Genomic DNA, 14,798 nt, shown 5'->3' with positions numbered 1-14,798 from the left:
TAATCTCCTCGAAATAGGATTTCACATCGCTTTATAAATAAAGCCACACACGGCCAAACCGATACAAGATAGTGATGGAGACCTCTTACAAAGCAAACCAAAGAAAAATACAAAGAAAGGATAGGAGATGCCACACCCTCCAAGATACAACCGACACTACCGACTAAAGTTGAGACCCTATCTCCTTGTGATGCCACCGGACATCGTCGTCTCGTACCCACCAAGTTGTCGCCAGGAAAGGCCACCTGCCCTCCCGCTCCGGGCCGTGGAGCGCCGATCCTGCCAGCAGACAACAGGGACCTAAGACCCCAATGGCATGTGTCAAAGATAAGAGGCCGCCGATGGTTGGCCCTACGTCGGGATCGAAGAGCCCCAAGAAAGGATCTGAGCATGCCCGTCGATGACAACGAGGGCCGACCAAAGGAATCCAAACTCCACGACGACGCCCCAAGAGGGTTATCATTGAGACCAAGAATGGTCGAATGTTTTCACCCGGAGCTCTAGCACATGGGAGTGACCACAAACGGTGCCCCAAGAGGGACACGACACCTGCGGGCACTGTCACCGTTTGCACCAAAGGGCCGGGCTTTCACCCGAAATCAACTCCCACCGCTCCAAGGACCCATGAGCAGTCCGCTATCAACAAACAAAGCCTCCAAGATATGATCTAGGAGCCGCCACTGCCGAAGCATGCACCACCGATGTTAGGACCCCCCCGCCCACTCCACGTCATCCCCATGACATGGGAGAGAAGCCACCAGAATCCTTACGTCGTCCGCCGAGAGCCGACCGTGCAACTTCCAAGCTCATATCATCAACCGACAGCAACCTCCAGCCACACCAACAGTGAGGGAAAATGGCGTTAGAGACCGAATTGAAGACAGAGCGCAAGCCAACTCGGCACGCGGTGGCTGCCAACTGAAGGACCGCCTAGCTCCGGTATGGCTCTGCCAACGCACATAGACGAGGCCCGGACCGGGCGAGGCCACGGCTCACAAAGCCCCTTCGAGGCGATGGTTTTCCTTCGTCTCCAACGACAATTGCGGTGGTGATGGCGGTTGCAGAAATTGTAGAAACTCCACTCGTAAATTTGTTCGAGGTGTTTTCTCGCTTAGATATGTGGACGCGCGTGTCCTCTCGATCGTTCCGATCTATCTCACGTGTGTATGCTGTACTCGTACTATGTCTTCCGACTAAGAGCATCTTCAACGGACGTGTGCACCTTTGGCGCGCTAAAAAAAGTTATACATAGTTGGTTTTCGCTTTTATGGGTGCAGCGTATCTCTAGATTTTCCAGACGCGAAAAATATAAAATACAAGGGAAAAATCTAATTTTACGTATATATGATTGAAAATAAAATCGAACATACCACGGATAATAGGTTTTAAAACAACGACAAAAACGATAATTAAATGGATGCAATACATCTAAAAATACATAAATTGGAGAAGTTGAAGTCCGATCCCGACGATTTCAATCCAACATTCATCATTATCGCTCGATGTTTTTCGTTGGACCGGCTTCGTGCGCCTCGATGAACCGCTAGCACGTGTGAATGACCTCCTCCTTCGCCCTGCGCTCCGCCTTCTCCTGCACGAAGAAGGCACGCACGCCGAGGACGCTCTGCGGGAAGGCGCCGTACCACACCTCCATGGTGGACGTTCATCCGCCTCCGCAATGGCGAGGCGGCGCTGCTTGGCGGTGACGAGGTTCTCGAAGCCGGCCAAGAACTCCGTCTCCTCGAGCGAGGTGCAATCCTTGTAATTGAGCTGCTGGCGGTTTCACTTGAGGTGCCATGCCGCCGCATCGTAGACGCGCGCTGCCTGCTCCACGGTGGCAAAGGTGCCAAGGATGAGGCGTTCGCCGCCACCGTGAATCTCCGTGTAGAACGAGCCGCTCGGGTGGGCGCGCACGCCCACGAAAACCAGAGGATTTGCGCTGGGGGCAATGGTGGCGGCACGGTCTCGACGGCGGTGGTGCGCGTAAAAGGGGAAGTGGCCGTGGCAGGCGAGAAGGCGACGGCGAAAACCGGCGGTTTTTAGTGCTCCACCGCCTTTTGACTGAGCCGTGGGCTCACCCAGGGGCTGACGCCGGGCCCGTTCGAAGATAAGCGTTCACGCGAGCGGCCAACCACTCCACCCAGGATAGAATCGCGCGCGCGCGAAAACATTTCGCCACTCCCGCGCTTTTCCTCCAAATCGCGCGCGGTTCCCCCAACCTCCCACCATATACCACTTCTCTTCTAATTTTCTTTCGAAATCAATCCGCACGCGGCGATCCCTCGACTCGACGCCGTTCCGAATCCCTCGCCGCGCGCCGCCTCCCCATCCCGCAATTCCCGAACACCACCTTCCCACCGCCGCCGCGCTCCGTGCCCGTGACCTGTTCGACGGAAGGCCCGCCCGGACGCGCTCGGCGGAGATGTACGTGGTGAAGCGCGACGGGCGGCAGGAGGCCGTCCACTTCGACAAGATCACGGCGCGGCTCAAGAAGCTCAGCTACGGCCTCAGCCAGGACCACTGCGACCCCGTCCTCGTCGCCCAGAAGGTCTGCGCCGGCGTCTACAAGGGCGTCACCACCAGCCAGCTCGACGAGCTCGCCGCCGAGACTGCCGCCGCCCTCACCGCCTCCCACCCCGACTACGCCTCGGTAACCCCCTCCCGCCCCCCCCCCCCCCACGTCTCCTCCTCTCCCCCCCTGAGCCTCTCGGCTCCCTGACTGTGCTTGATCACCATCACCTGATTTTTTGTTTCCCCGTTCCTCTGCGACGCGCAGCTCGCGGCCAGGATCGCGGTCTCCAACCTGCACAAGAACACCATGAAGTCCTTCTCGGAGACGTACGTGGATCTGTTTTTTTCCCCTGTAACAAAATTGTGATGATCTGTGTTGTGACGTGGCTGTGTTGATTTCTGGGTGCAGTGTGAAGGTCATGTATACACATGTCAACGAGAGGTCTGGATTGATGTCTCCCCTCATCGCTGACGATGTCTACGAGATCATCATGAAGGTGCGGCTTAGATGCTGGTTGCGAACCTTGTCCTTTGTGGGAACATGTGTTATTCATCCCTTTAGATAAGTCGTGTCTGTTGAGTGCATATCGTACTTAAGACGGTTATAGCTAAGATGTGAGATGCTAAACATGATCACCTGGCACTCTGGCGCAGTTGTGACATAGTTAGCTGTTCTGGTTAAACCGACACAAGGTAGCTGGTTGTTCATGTGTAGTGTTTCAATATGCAATGCTTTGTTTACTGGTTCACTCATCTTAGTTTGTTAATGACTTTCTACATAATCTACTACTCTATTATTCCATTATTTCCTGAGTTGTGGAATGAGATTCGTCAGATGCATATTATATGTGCTGTTCATTGATATACAATGTTACTTACGGAATTTCTGGCTACTGTATCAATTTCAGAACGCTACTCGCTTGGACAGTGAGATAATTTATGATAGAGACTTTGACTACGATTACTTCGGTTTCAAGACGCTCGAGAGGTCTTATCTGTTGAAAGTTGGTGGAAAGGTTGTGGAAAGGCCACAGCATATGTTGATGAGAGTTTCTGTTGGGATACACAAGGATGACATTGACTCTGCTGTCAAAACGTACCACATGATGTCCCAGCGCTGGTTTACTCATGCTTCCCCAACCCTTTTCAATGCTGGCACTCCAAGGCCTCAAGTACTGCACCACTACCATCTACTATACAAGATTTCATTCCTGATTCTCGAGCTGTATACTTATTTTCCTATTCTTTGTGATGCAGTTAAGTAGCTGCTTTCTTATCTGCATGAAAGACGATAGTATTGAGGGAATCTATGATACTCTCTCCGAATGTGCTTCCATAAGCAAATCTGCTGGAGGAATCGGTGTCTCAATTCACAATGTTCGTGCTACTGGCAGTTACATTCGAGGAACAAATGGAACTTCCAATGGAATTGTCCCCATGCTACGTGTTTTCAATGATACTGCACGTTATGTTGATCAAGGTGGAGGCAAGAGAAAAGGTAAGTAGCATCAGTTAGTCAGAAGTTTTATGTGATTCATAAGGGTTACTTATGGACTTTTAATTTACAGGTGCATTTGCTATATACTTGGAGCCTTGGCATGCTGATATTTTTGAGTTCCTTGATCTAAGGAAGAACCATGGAAAGGTAAACACTCTTGAATACTAAGTAACACAATTTTGGGTAGAGACTCTAGAAACTGATTACCTGCTTGGATTTACCTTTTGGCATTTGATCACCACTTCTAAGCTGTAAGAATATGAGCTGTGCTATTATCTTAATACCATTTATCTCAGCCTCAATATGTACAATCTACAGGAGGAGAATCGTGCCAGGGATCTTTTCTATGCTCTCTGGATTCCTGATTTATTCATGGAAAGGGTGCAAAGTAACGAGCAGTGGTCGCTGTTTTGTCCCAGTGAGGCTCCAGGTTTGGCTGATTGCTGGGGAGATGAGTTTAATAATCTGTACAAGAAATATGAAAGAGAAGTAGGTTGAATGCTGGATATACATATTTATTTTAAGTAACTAAAGAATATCTATTAACCTAGCTACAAAATTTCAGGGTAAGGCAAAGAAGATTGTGTCAGCACAGTCTCTCTGGTTTGACATTTTGAAGGCACAGATAGAAACTGGAACACCATATATGCTTTATAAGGTATTTTGCAATTCTATCAACGCATGCCTTTTCCCACTGAAATATCCAATGGCCTGTCTTTGAAAATACTTAATGATGTGCAGGACTCTTGCAATAGGAAAAGTAATCAGCAGAATCTGGGCACAATTAAGTCTTCAAACTTGTGTACAGAGATAATTGAGTTCACGAGTCCCACTGAAACTGCTGTTTGCAATCTTGCATCAATTGCTCTACCACGTTTTGTAAGGGAAAATGTACGTGCTGATTCCTACTGAATTCATTGGTCAGTTGGTATAGTCCATTAACTTGCGTGTATAACATGCCACCATATGCTTGATGTTTCAGGGTGTTCCTATAGAGTCACATCCAGCTAAGCTTGTTGGTAGCAGTGGATCAAAAAACAGATACTTTGACTTTGATAAACTAGCTGAGGTTTGCTTGGCTCATCTTAACACTGTATGATTCTGTCCCATTAGCCTGATTGCTACTAACATATTTTTCGTGTATGACAGATTACTTCACTTGTGACATGGAATCTCAACAAAATAATTGATATTAATTATTACCCTGTTGAGACAGCAAGGAGGTCAAACATGAGGCACAGGCCAATTGGAATAGGTGTTCAAGGCCTAGCAGACACTTTTATTTTACTTGGCATGCCATTCGATTCACCAGAGGTACATCCCAAGCTAACAAAAGTGGTGCTATCATTTTGTGCTTTGCTGATACACATTATAATGTAATTGTTTATCAGGCCCAGCAGTTAAACAAGGATATCTTTGAGACTATCTATTACCATTCTTTGAAAGCTTCTGCTGAGATTGCCGCAAATGAAGGTCCTTATGAAACTTATGTTGGGAGCCCTACCAGCAAGGTTTGTCTGATATCTGTAAATATGCCTGTTATCTGTGCTGATATCTCGTGTGATTATGTTGAACCATGCATTTCACATAGAAATATTTAACTGATGGTAGAAAACAATAAAATCATTTTTTTCTCACCATCAGTGGCTAGGTATTTAAGGAGATATGAGATTGTAGCATGATCTACTTATCAACTATAAAGAACTCAACAACTGTACCCATGAGATAGGCCCTTCCCCATACTGCCTGTTCCCATCAACTATTGAGATTAATTAACCACTTAACTGAGAGTTTGTGCTAGTGCTAGTGCATAGTTAAACAGGTGAAATTGCTGCAAAAGGTCCTTGTGAAACTTATGCCGGGAGCACAGTCAGCATGGTTTGTCTGATGTGTGTAATATGCCTGTCATTTGTGCTGAATATATGGCATGATTTGTACAACTATGCATAATTTCACATACAAAATTTACTGATGGTAGAAAACAATAAAATATTCCTTGCTCACCATCAGCAACAAAGTATTTATGGAGATATCAGATTTTAGCATGATTTACTTATCAACTATGAAAAACTCCACAACAAATTTACCTGTGAGATAGGCCCTTCCCACTACTTCTGTCCCCATCAAACCATTGATCATAATTAACCACTAACTGCAAATTTGCAGTATCCGTATCTCTAGTGTAATAATTGTATTCAGATATTGGTATTCTTTCTCGAATTGTTTTTAATGGCACTCTTAGAGTTATGGATGTACAATCATCAGACCGTTTTGTTCCTCTTTAGGATTTTAATAGCCAAATCCTATTTCTAAGGTTCTTGTCCATACACCTGTGCAGGGCATTCTTCAACCTGATATGTGGAATGTAGTGCCATCGGACAGATGGGACTGGCCAGCTGTAAGGGGGATGATTTCCAAAGTTGGATTAAGGAACTCTCTTCTTGTTGCTCCAATGCCCACTGCTTCTACTAGTCAAATTCTTGGCAACAACGAGTGCTTTGAACCATACACGTCAAACATTTACAGTCGAAGAGTTCTAAGGTTTGTATATCTGCTCCTTGTAGCGCTGAGCTGTTGAAATTATAATGGTTAGATGACATACTTGGTTTTCCCTTGGCAGTGGTGAGTTTGTTGTAGTGAACAAGCATCTCCTCCATGATTTGACCGAGATGGGTGTGTGGTCTCCTGTTCTGAAGAACAATATTATCTATCAGGATGGCTCTGTCCAAAAGATCACTGAGATCCCAGATGATCTAAAAGCAATTTACAAGTATGTGAAATATGATCATCTCATGCTTCAGTTTTAAAGGTGTCAGTTTATGCATATCTGAACTTTTCTATATCATTGAACCAGGACTGTTTGGGAGATCAAGCAGAAAACTGTTGTTGACATGGCTGTCGACCGTGGCTGCTATATTGATCAAAGCCAGAGCCTCAATATCCACATGGATCAAGCAAGCTCTGGGAAGCTGACTTCCCTGCACTTCCACGCTTGGTCAAAGGTTTGCCTTGGCTCTACCGTTCTGTAGTTTTACTGAGAAGTTCAGCAATTAGTGACATGTTTAGGTTCCTGATTTCCCAGAAAGCACAAGTGCATCAACAGAAACATAACATTTTTTTTCCTGTCATGTGCTAGGGCCTGAAAACTGGGATGTATTACCTGAGGACGCGAGCTGCTGCTGATGCGATCAAATTCACAGTGGATACTAGTCTTCTCAAGGTGATAAGACAACTTACCCCAGTCCCTTTTTGGGTGCTTTGATGAACTGCAGATTTTACAGCGATTTTTTGCTCAACTGCCAAGTCATCATTCTTACCATGAGTAACAACAAATGTGCAGGATAAGAAGCTTGCCGAGGAGGAAGAGGATCTGGAGGCGAAAATGGCACAGGTGACCTGCTCCTTGAACAATCGGGAGGACTGCCTGGCCTGTGGAAGTTAGATTTGCCGTTTGCCCTTGTGACGTGCTATGCTGACCCATACAATTACTTTCCGCTGGCTTGTTGTTCGGTCTGATTATCTCGATAGCTGTAAGCTGCCTCGGCATGATGAACTCTGGATCAAAGCAACCGTTGTGCGCTCATGCATAGGCAGTTGGGCATCGTGCTTGTATATCACCTATATCTAATTAATGTATAATATTTGCATGGAACAATTTTTATCTGAATAGTCCCTAGTATTCTAAATCTATTGAATTGGCAGTAGCCAAGGGGTTCCATGGATTGCATTTTATTTCCAGATTTTTCTTGGACACTTTTGGTGTGATTCTGAGCCAAGGGGTCCGTGAGCATGGACAGCACCGCCACCTGGTTTTACCACCGTGGCTTGCTACGAATCACATGTTGGTACTTTTTTCCCAAATTAAACCAATTTGGTTTGATTTTTTTGTAATTCTAGTATTCTACGTGTGAGACATGTGGTGCTTGTGGTTGGAAGTCCTTGTTGAAGCATTGTCAAGAAGACTAGATTATCTTGGAAGATTTGAATCAAAAGGTGGAAGATGAGCTTGAGCTAGCTCATGAGAAGGTGCGTTAAGATGGAGGAGTTCATGACAACATTGAAGATGATAAGTATACAATAAAATGGAAAAGATGCAATTGGATTTGTAAATTGCCAACATTGTTGATGAGTACAAGAAGGACGTGAATGAAAAAAGGTTGAAGATGAGGATAATAGAAAGATATGCTATAAAGAAAGAAATTTGCCTTCGATATGCATTTGGTGCAACTGTGATCTTAGTCAAGATTGTAATTGCAATGATAGGTTCTTTCATGAAGCAGTTGTGTTTGTCGCCAAATCGAATTTAGGGAACTATTTTACTTCTTTTGTTGTGAAAGAGCATTGCAAACCATCAATATATTTTTCTCTCCTCTCCTAAAAACTACAATTTAGAAGTGAATTTCTCCTCTTCTGAAGATGCTCTAACAATAGCTAGAAAATGACAGAAGTTAAAATGTAGACTCTGCAAATCCACTCCTTAACAAAATTGGCTGATTGTATATTACTGGTTGCCACTCGCCAAAACTACAACGCTACAGGACTTAGGTTGTTTAATCAACGGATTCGGTGGACCTGGGTGCACAACACTCGATTATGAAAAATTAAAAAAAAAACTGCTATTTCAAAGTTTTAGAAAAATTTGAAAAATGCGCGCATGTATATATTATCTTGACACTTAGTCGTGTAATGTTTCACGGAAAACTATGATTGTATGTGACCTACACAAAAATGAGAAATTGAAATTTCTAATTATTTGAACAGTATAAATCCAATCATTATACTGTCACTTAGATGTTTTGTGACTTTCGTGTAGGCCATATGCAATCATATTTTTTCCGTGAAAGCTTACACGAGTATGTATCAAGATAAATATGTACATGCAAAATTTTATTTTAAGTAGCATTTTTTTTCAATTTTTGTGAAACTGGGTGCGTTCCGTGGTATTTTTGCTCATGAACACAACTAATTTAGCTATGCTTTTGCTCCTCTGATAGTTTCGTGGCCAGGTCCACGTGCTAGCAAAATGAGGCAGAGAATAAAGCATGGCATATTCTTACCAAATTTCCGAGCTACCTTTTGCTCACCATTTTATTCGTATCGTCCATGGAATGTCCAATGGCACACGGTTCAAAATTTAATAAAACCACATAGGAATATTAGTAGAGTGGACACTATTTTTGGTGTCTTAACTTTAATTAATTTCTTGAGGGACTCACGCCTCATTGTCCCTGCACAAAGCTCACGTGTAACACGTGCCGGAAAATGGTGCCGCAGGCTCGTTTAATATTGACACGCTCTCAACTCTAACTGAACATATTTTTTTGGACTTGTACGCCCTCGTTGCTATATATAAATAAATACAGCGGAACGAAAATCTATTTCAAGATACTTGTACATTTTTTTGTTATGTTTTAATCTATTTTCTAGATAATTTTTTTGTTTCATATTAATATAACATTCTAGTTTGTAGTCAACAAAAACATAAAAAACGAAGCGGTCTTGCTTTTCCTATTAGAAAACAACCGAGGGGAGAGAGAGAAAGAGAGCTGGAGGAGGAGGTTAAGGTAGGGTTTGGATTACCCTTGGGTCGCCCACATGGGAGCGACATGGGAGCCTGGGGTTTCCTTCCTCTGGCTAAATACATCATGGTGCAACTAGTTTACTTATGGCCTAGTAAGGCCTCATTATTTTGTTGGGATTGAATCCATGCATAAAACCAATCCATGCAGGGACATGGTTGACCTACTTCCATCACCCAGTCCATGTCAGACCAATCCCAGTTCATCCCCTCTCGTGGTGAGGATATTTTTCCACAAGCCGGTTGGTGAGATTTTTTTCCAGACCAAACGAGAAGGAATTGGACGAGATGGGCCGGGCTCTAATCCCTCTTATGCGTAAATGAAGTCCTAGGTTTCACTAGGCTTAAAAAAATTATCGCAGGATGGACATCCGGGATTAGGTCACGATCCAGACCGATCCCTGCCTGTTCGAGATTAAACGAACGAGACTTGGGTCCTAGATTCAGGTTTTACCATATGCATTGATGATGCCCTAACCAGCCCGCCCTCCTCTCCCGGCCCCTCCCGGGCGGCGGCGGAGGCTTCCCCAACACAGCGCCCCACAGCCGCCCTTCGACCGTCACCCCTCAGCCGCCGCTGCGGCCCTGGCCTCTGCCCCGTTTCCCGTGCCCCAGCCAAGGTCTCGGCCCCGACCCAGCTCTAGCGGTGGTGGCGGCACCCCTCCGTCGAATAGATGAGGGGGAGAAGAGGGTTTCCGCGGCGGCATTCCATGGAAGGTGATGAAGCGCCGGTGGAGGAAGCCGGGCGGCACGACTACTTGGCCGGGGCCTGAGGCTCTCCGTCGGTAGCCATGGAGGATTTGGTGGAGTGGTATGCATGTGGGGGCGGCAGCACAAGGGAAGTTCAGAGTCTTACCTCTCAGGGTGAAAACCCAAGGTCTGTCCTTAACTGATTATGCCTGGCAGTTATCTTGTTGGAGACATTATTTTGAGAGTGAGGACTATCTTCAGGGTGAAAACCTAAGGCCTTTGGTCGAGCGACGACGACGCTGATGCACTGTTCCCTTCTTGGAGGTCTCGCTTTTGGAGAGTCTGTACTTCATGTGTTGTCACGATGGTGGTTGTATTGCTGTTGCTAGGTCTAAAAGGTTGTAGCGGGACTTTTATTTTTTAGTTTTCTTTACTCTTTTTTAGCCGTGTACATCCGTATTGCCACTAGGGTGTGGCGTTATTACAGAGACTGAGTGTAATTGATATCTTTTGATATTAATATATTCTTTTTATTTAAAAAAATGCCCTAAGAGTGCCTCTCCGTATGCTCTCCGTCATCTAGAAACATGTGAAGTGTGTGCGCATCTCGTGTGGTGGTGTACATGCACAAATTTCACGATTATTTAATTCTTTAAGAATTAAATTAATACTAATTTTTATTTTTTGAAATATTCTTTTTGAAAGAGTAACACTCACTTATCACAATAAAATAAAATTAACAAGAGGGTTTATTTTTAGTATATTGGACTATATACCCCATACTAGGGAGAGAGTCGAATCTAGGAGGAAAGAAAATACTCCCACCAAGGCACCAACTTGGACCAGCTTCGCTCAATTTCCGAATTCGAGAGCGGGTGAGGTCGGGTCGGATGGGCAGCGACGGTCGGCGCCGTCGCCCGCCTCCCCCAATTTCCGAATTCGATTCGATCTCCGGCCAGGCCTATTTTTATCTCCCTCCTCCTCCTGGCAGGATTGCTCCATATCTCGACCGCGACGGATTTCCTCATCAGATTCCTACTATCCTTGCCTGGTACGCTCTCGCCTCCTCCTCTCTCGTTCTTATTTGGTTTGGGTTCTTGCTTGCTATGTGGATTTATTCCCCCCTTCCTCTTGTCCTCATTCCAGATTCCCCGCCCTCTTATTGCTCGATTGGTTCAGCCACACCGCTTAATTTTCCGTTCTTCTTTCCCTGCTCCTTTTCTTCTTCCCAAAGTCCTCTTTCTTCCAGCTTTCTTGGAACGGATTCAGGATAATCTGTTCCTCTCTTTCTCCCTGTTCTCCGCATACTCCTGCAATGGCGGAGCAAGAAAGCGTGTTTCCCCGACCTTGCAAGGCTGCCGCAATTAGAAGTCTGCGTACGCAGATCGCCGTCACCAATCACGCTCCCTCCATTCCTCGCATTTTTTAAAAAATAAAGAAAAAAAGCTTCCTTTTGTTTTCTCTTTCGCAAGTGTATCTCACGAAAAAGACTGGTCAAATTAAACCTCCACATCATGTATGCAGGAGGAGCAAGGTAGCCGGCGACCTCCGCCGTCCACAGGGCTCGGCTGTCAATTCAACTTTGACAGCCAGCCCAGTCCTACTCCAATTCCAGGCAGGAGATCGATTCGACCAGGTAAGCAACAAACAAATTCCTAATCTTGTTATATAACAGTACATGTATTGACCCTGACAAAGACGTGTACTAGGCCATATGGACCTCACATGGTCTGGGTTCGTTAGGTGAATTGGGACACACAAATGTCGTGGCACACATGTTTTCTATGTATTCTGCAGTTGAATTCAGTTCAATTCAATTTATGCAAACCACGTGCAAGGACTGACATCTGAAACTCTATTCTTGCTGTTGTTTCTCTTCTTCTCAAGACTCAGGGCAGGGGAGGGCGAATAAATAGTAGCAGAAAGAAGCTCCTCCTCATTGGCAGAACCTGGTTACTGAAAGTCAGGCAGTTATGGCCTTCTTCTCGGCACCCCTCCATCGACCCCTCTCCGCCATGGCGGTCGCTGCCTTCGCTGCGGTCACCTCCATCGAACTGCCCGCCAGGCTATCCCACCACCACATGCTTGTCGACACCAATGCCGGCACCGTCATGCCCCTTCCTCCATCCACCAAACCAGAATCTGCACCGCCTCTGCCTTCAACCTCGGCGCTGTCCGGGCTACAGTTCTTCCCACGCAACCACCACCAGGCTGCGTTTGACCTAGCCGCGAAGGCGCCTGTCGCGTCCCTGCCGGTCATCAACATGGTGTACCAGTACGCGAGGTTCACCAAGGCCGAGGGCGCGACGGCCGCTGTCCCATCCTTGTCGACGGATACTCTTTACCGCTGGCATCTGCCACACCCTGGGGGGCGCAGTGGCTCATCTGATGACAGGTCGCAGACCGTGGTGGTTCTGCTTGGATGGCTGGGCTCGAAGCAGAAGCATCTCAAGAGATATGCTGAGTGGTACACCTCCAGGGGGTTCCATGCTGTCACGTTCACGCTGCCCATGTCTGACATCGTCAGCTATAATGTCAGAGGGAAGGCTGAGAAGAATGTCGAGATGCTCTCTGAACATCTCGCCGATTGGGTCAGGGAGGAGGACGGGAAGAAGATAGTCTTCCACACTTTCAGTAACACCGGCTGGCTTTGGTATGTGCACCTTCTTTTGGATTTATCACAGCAAGAATTAACTGTAACCTTTGGTTTTCTTAAGCTTATGAGTCCTTTATGTGTTTGTTGCAGCTATGGTGTGATCCTGGAGAACTTGCAGCGGCAAGATCCTTCCGCAGTGCACAAAATTAAGGGTTCCATAGTCGATTCAGCGCCTGTTGCTGTCCCTGATTCTCAGGTAAAAAATGTAGCTAACCTTAGGTGAACGTAATTAAATGGTTATGGTTTACTTTGTTATTTCTCCACATCCAAATTTCATTGTTTATCAGAAAAATGTATATCATATTTGCTATCGTTTACTCATATATTCCCCTGTCATTTTTTTCTCGCATATCACGTAGAAAAAAGGTTTGTTGGAACCTAAACATAGTTACAAAATTTTGTGTTTTTTCCTGAGCTCAGGTTTGGGCTCTAGGTTTCTCGGCGGCTATCATGAAGAAACACAGCGTAGCAACAAAAGGAGCTATATCAAACGATACAAGGTCTGACGTCCTAGTTGTGGAGTCTCAAAGAGATCTGAAGCCAGCAGCAACCGAGGCCGTTCTACTATCTGCATTGGAGAAGTTTTTTGATGTTGTTCTGAACTATCCAGCCATAAATAGGTATGTATCCCATTCACATATGCATGAGTGATTTGCATTTTCAGTCCTATTCTCCATGCCTTTTCAATGTTTCTGTTTGTAAATGTGAGGCGTGGCCTCTGACTTGTATATATGAGTTCAATGTTTGATTTGCGCTTGCATAATTACTCTGGTCATCATTGATTATATCATGCCATAGCTCATGATGTAACTGTCTTTGTAACCAAATATAATAAAATACCTATTGTAGAGTAGATGCACTAAACTATGACATGGTTCGGTTGATCAACATATCTCTACGTGTTGACAGCAGGCTTCATCATGTTACTGGTGATTACGCCAGTATTTCTGCCCCTGACAGTGATAAAGAAAAAAAACTATCTACTATTGAAATAGCACACCAATGCTATAGATCCTAATCCTAAATGCAGTGAAATGACTACATGGTTTAGTTCACCAACAATCTTGTTTTTTTACAGGAGGCTATCCGGTGTTATGGAGATTTTGTCCTCGAACCAACCAAACTGCCCCCAGCTGTACATATACAGCTCTGCCGACCGGGTCATCCCCGCAAAGTCAGTGGAGTCATTCGTGGAGAGCCAACGAAAAGCGGGGTGTGAGGTGAGGTCGTGTGACTTCGTGTCGTCTCCTCACGTCGACCACTACCGAAGCAATCCGGGTCTCTACACCTCTGAGTTGACCAAGTTCTTGGAGGACTGTGTGCTGACCCGTCAGGCGGACGAGTCGTCTTCATCTCTGCCATAGGATGTTCGTGCAGCAGTATGAACAAATTTGTTCCTGGTTATCCATTACAATGTACCAGGATTATATGACAATTGATTATACATCTGACCCGATTTATTCTTTTTTTTTTCACTCGTGGGTTACATTTAGGAGGCACAACTGTACAAAACTTGAGAGAGGGAAGCAAAACAAAATTGTGGCTTGCTGACTGACGACTTGCTGTCCGTTCCATTGCACAAATCATTCATTTGTCTGGATGAGAGACCTGCTGTTTCTTTGTGAATACTCTAATGACTAGTTATTGTATGTTGACAACTTGTTGTTCGTTCCATTACACAAATTATTCATTTGCCTGGATGAGAGACCTGCTGTTCTTTGTGAATACTCTAATGGATAGTTACTGTGTCTCTGTTTGAGGTTCTTGCTTTGATTCCGCATAGTTTTCGTGGCAATTGATTAAGCTTTTGTTCTTCTGTTATGCTAAAAGGATGTTGAGCTATTTCTGGTGCTCTTAATTTTCTG

At 45.4% G+C, this 14,798-nt stretch overlaps 2 protein-coding genes across 2 annotated transcripts; both read left to right on the top strand.

The window, feature by feature from the left end:
- The first annotated feature begins 2,422 nt into the window (after positions 1 to 2,422).
- LOC124688827 (ribonucleoside-diphosphate reductase large subunit-like) lies at positions 2,423 to 7,669 on the top strand. Its single transcript, XM_047222454.1, has 17 exons — positions 2,423 to 2,650; positions 2,777 to 2,838; positions 2,921 to 3,008; positions 3,420 to 3,683; positions 3,769 to 4,009; positions 4,080 to 4,156; positions 4,328 to 4,498; positions 4,575 to 4,667; positions 4,751 to 4,900; positions 4,992 to 5,078; positions 5,159 to 5,323; positions 5,401 to 5,520; positions 6,348 to 6,550; positions 6,630 to 6,779; positions 6,864 to 7,011; positions 7,146 to 7,229; positions 7,350 to 7,669. Exons 1-17 carry the CDS (start codon positions 2,423 to 2,425, stop codon positions 7,449 to 7,451), a joined length of 2,433 nt encoding a protein of 810 aa, XP_047078410.1. The 3' UTR covers positions 7,452 to 7,669.
- Positions 7,670 to 11,258: 3,589 nt separating this feature from the next.
- On the top strand, positions 11,259 to 14,479 carry LOC124688826 (transmembrane protein 53-like). The gene is made up of 6 exons (XM_047222453.1): positions 11,259 to 11,328; positions 11,802 to 11,913; positions 12,165 to 12,930; positions 13,024 to 13,129; positions 13,354 to 13,553; positions 14,012 to 14,479. The coding sequence occupies exons 3-6, from the start codon at positions 12,251 to 12,253 to the stop codon at positions 14,295 to 14,297; spliced, it is 1,272 nt and encodes a 423-aa protein (XP_047078409.1). The 5' UTR covers positions 11,259 to 11,328; positions 11,802 to 11,913; positions 12,165 to 12,250; the 3' UTR covers positions 14,298 to 14,479.
- Positions 14,480 to 14,798: the final 319 nt, after the last annotated feature.

Source organism: Lolium rigidum, chromosome 2, assembly GCF_022539505.1.
Source record: "Lolium rigidum isolate FL_2022 chromosome 2, APGP_CSIRO_Lrig_0.1, whole genome shotgun sequence".
NCBI classification, from domain to species: Eukaryota; Viridiplantae; Streptophyta; class Magnoliopsida; order Poales; family Poaceae; genus Lolium; species Lolium rigidum.
Note: the sequence above shows the minus strand (reverse complement) of the source record. Positions and strands in the feature narration are given on the sequence as shown.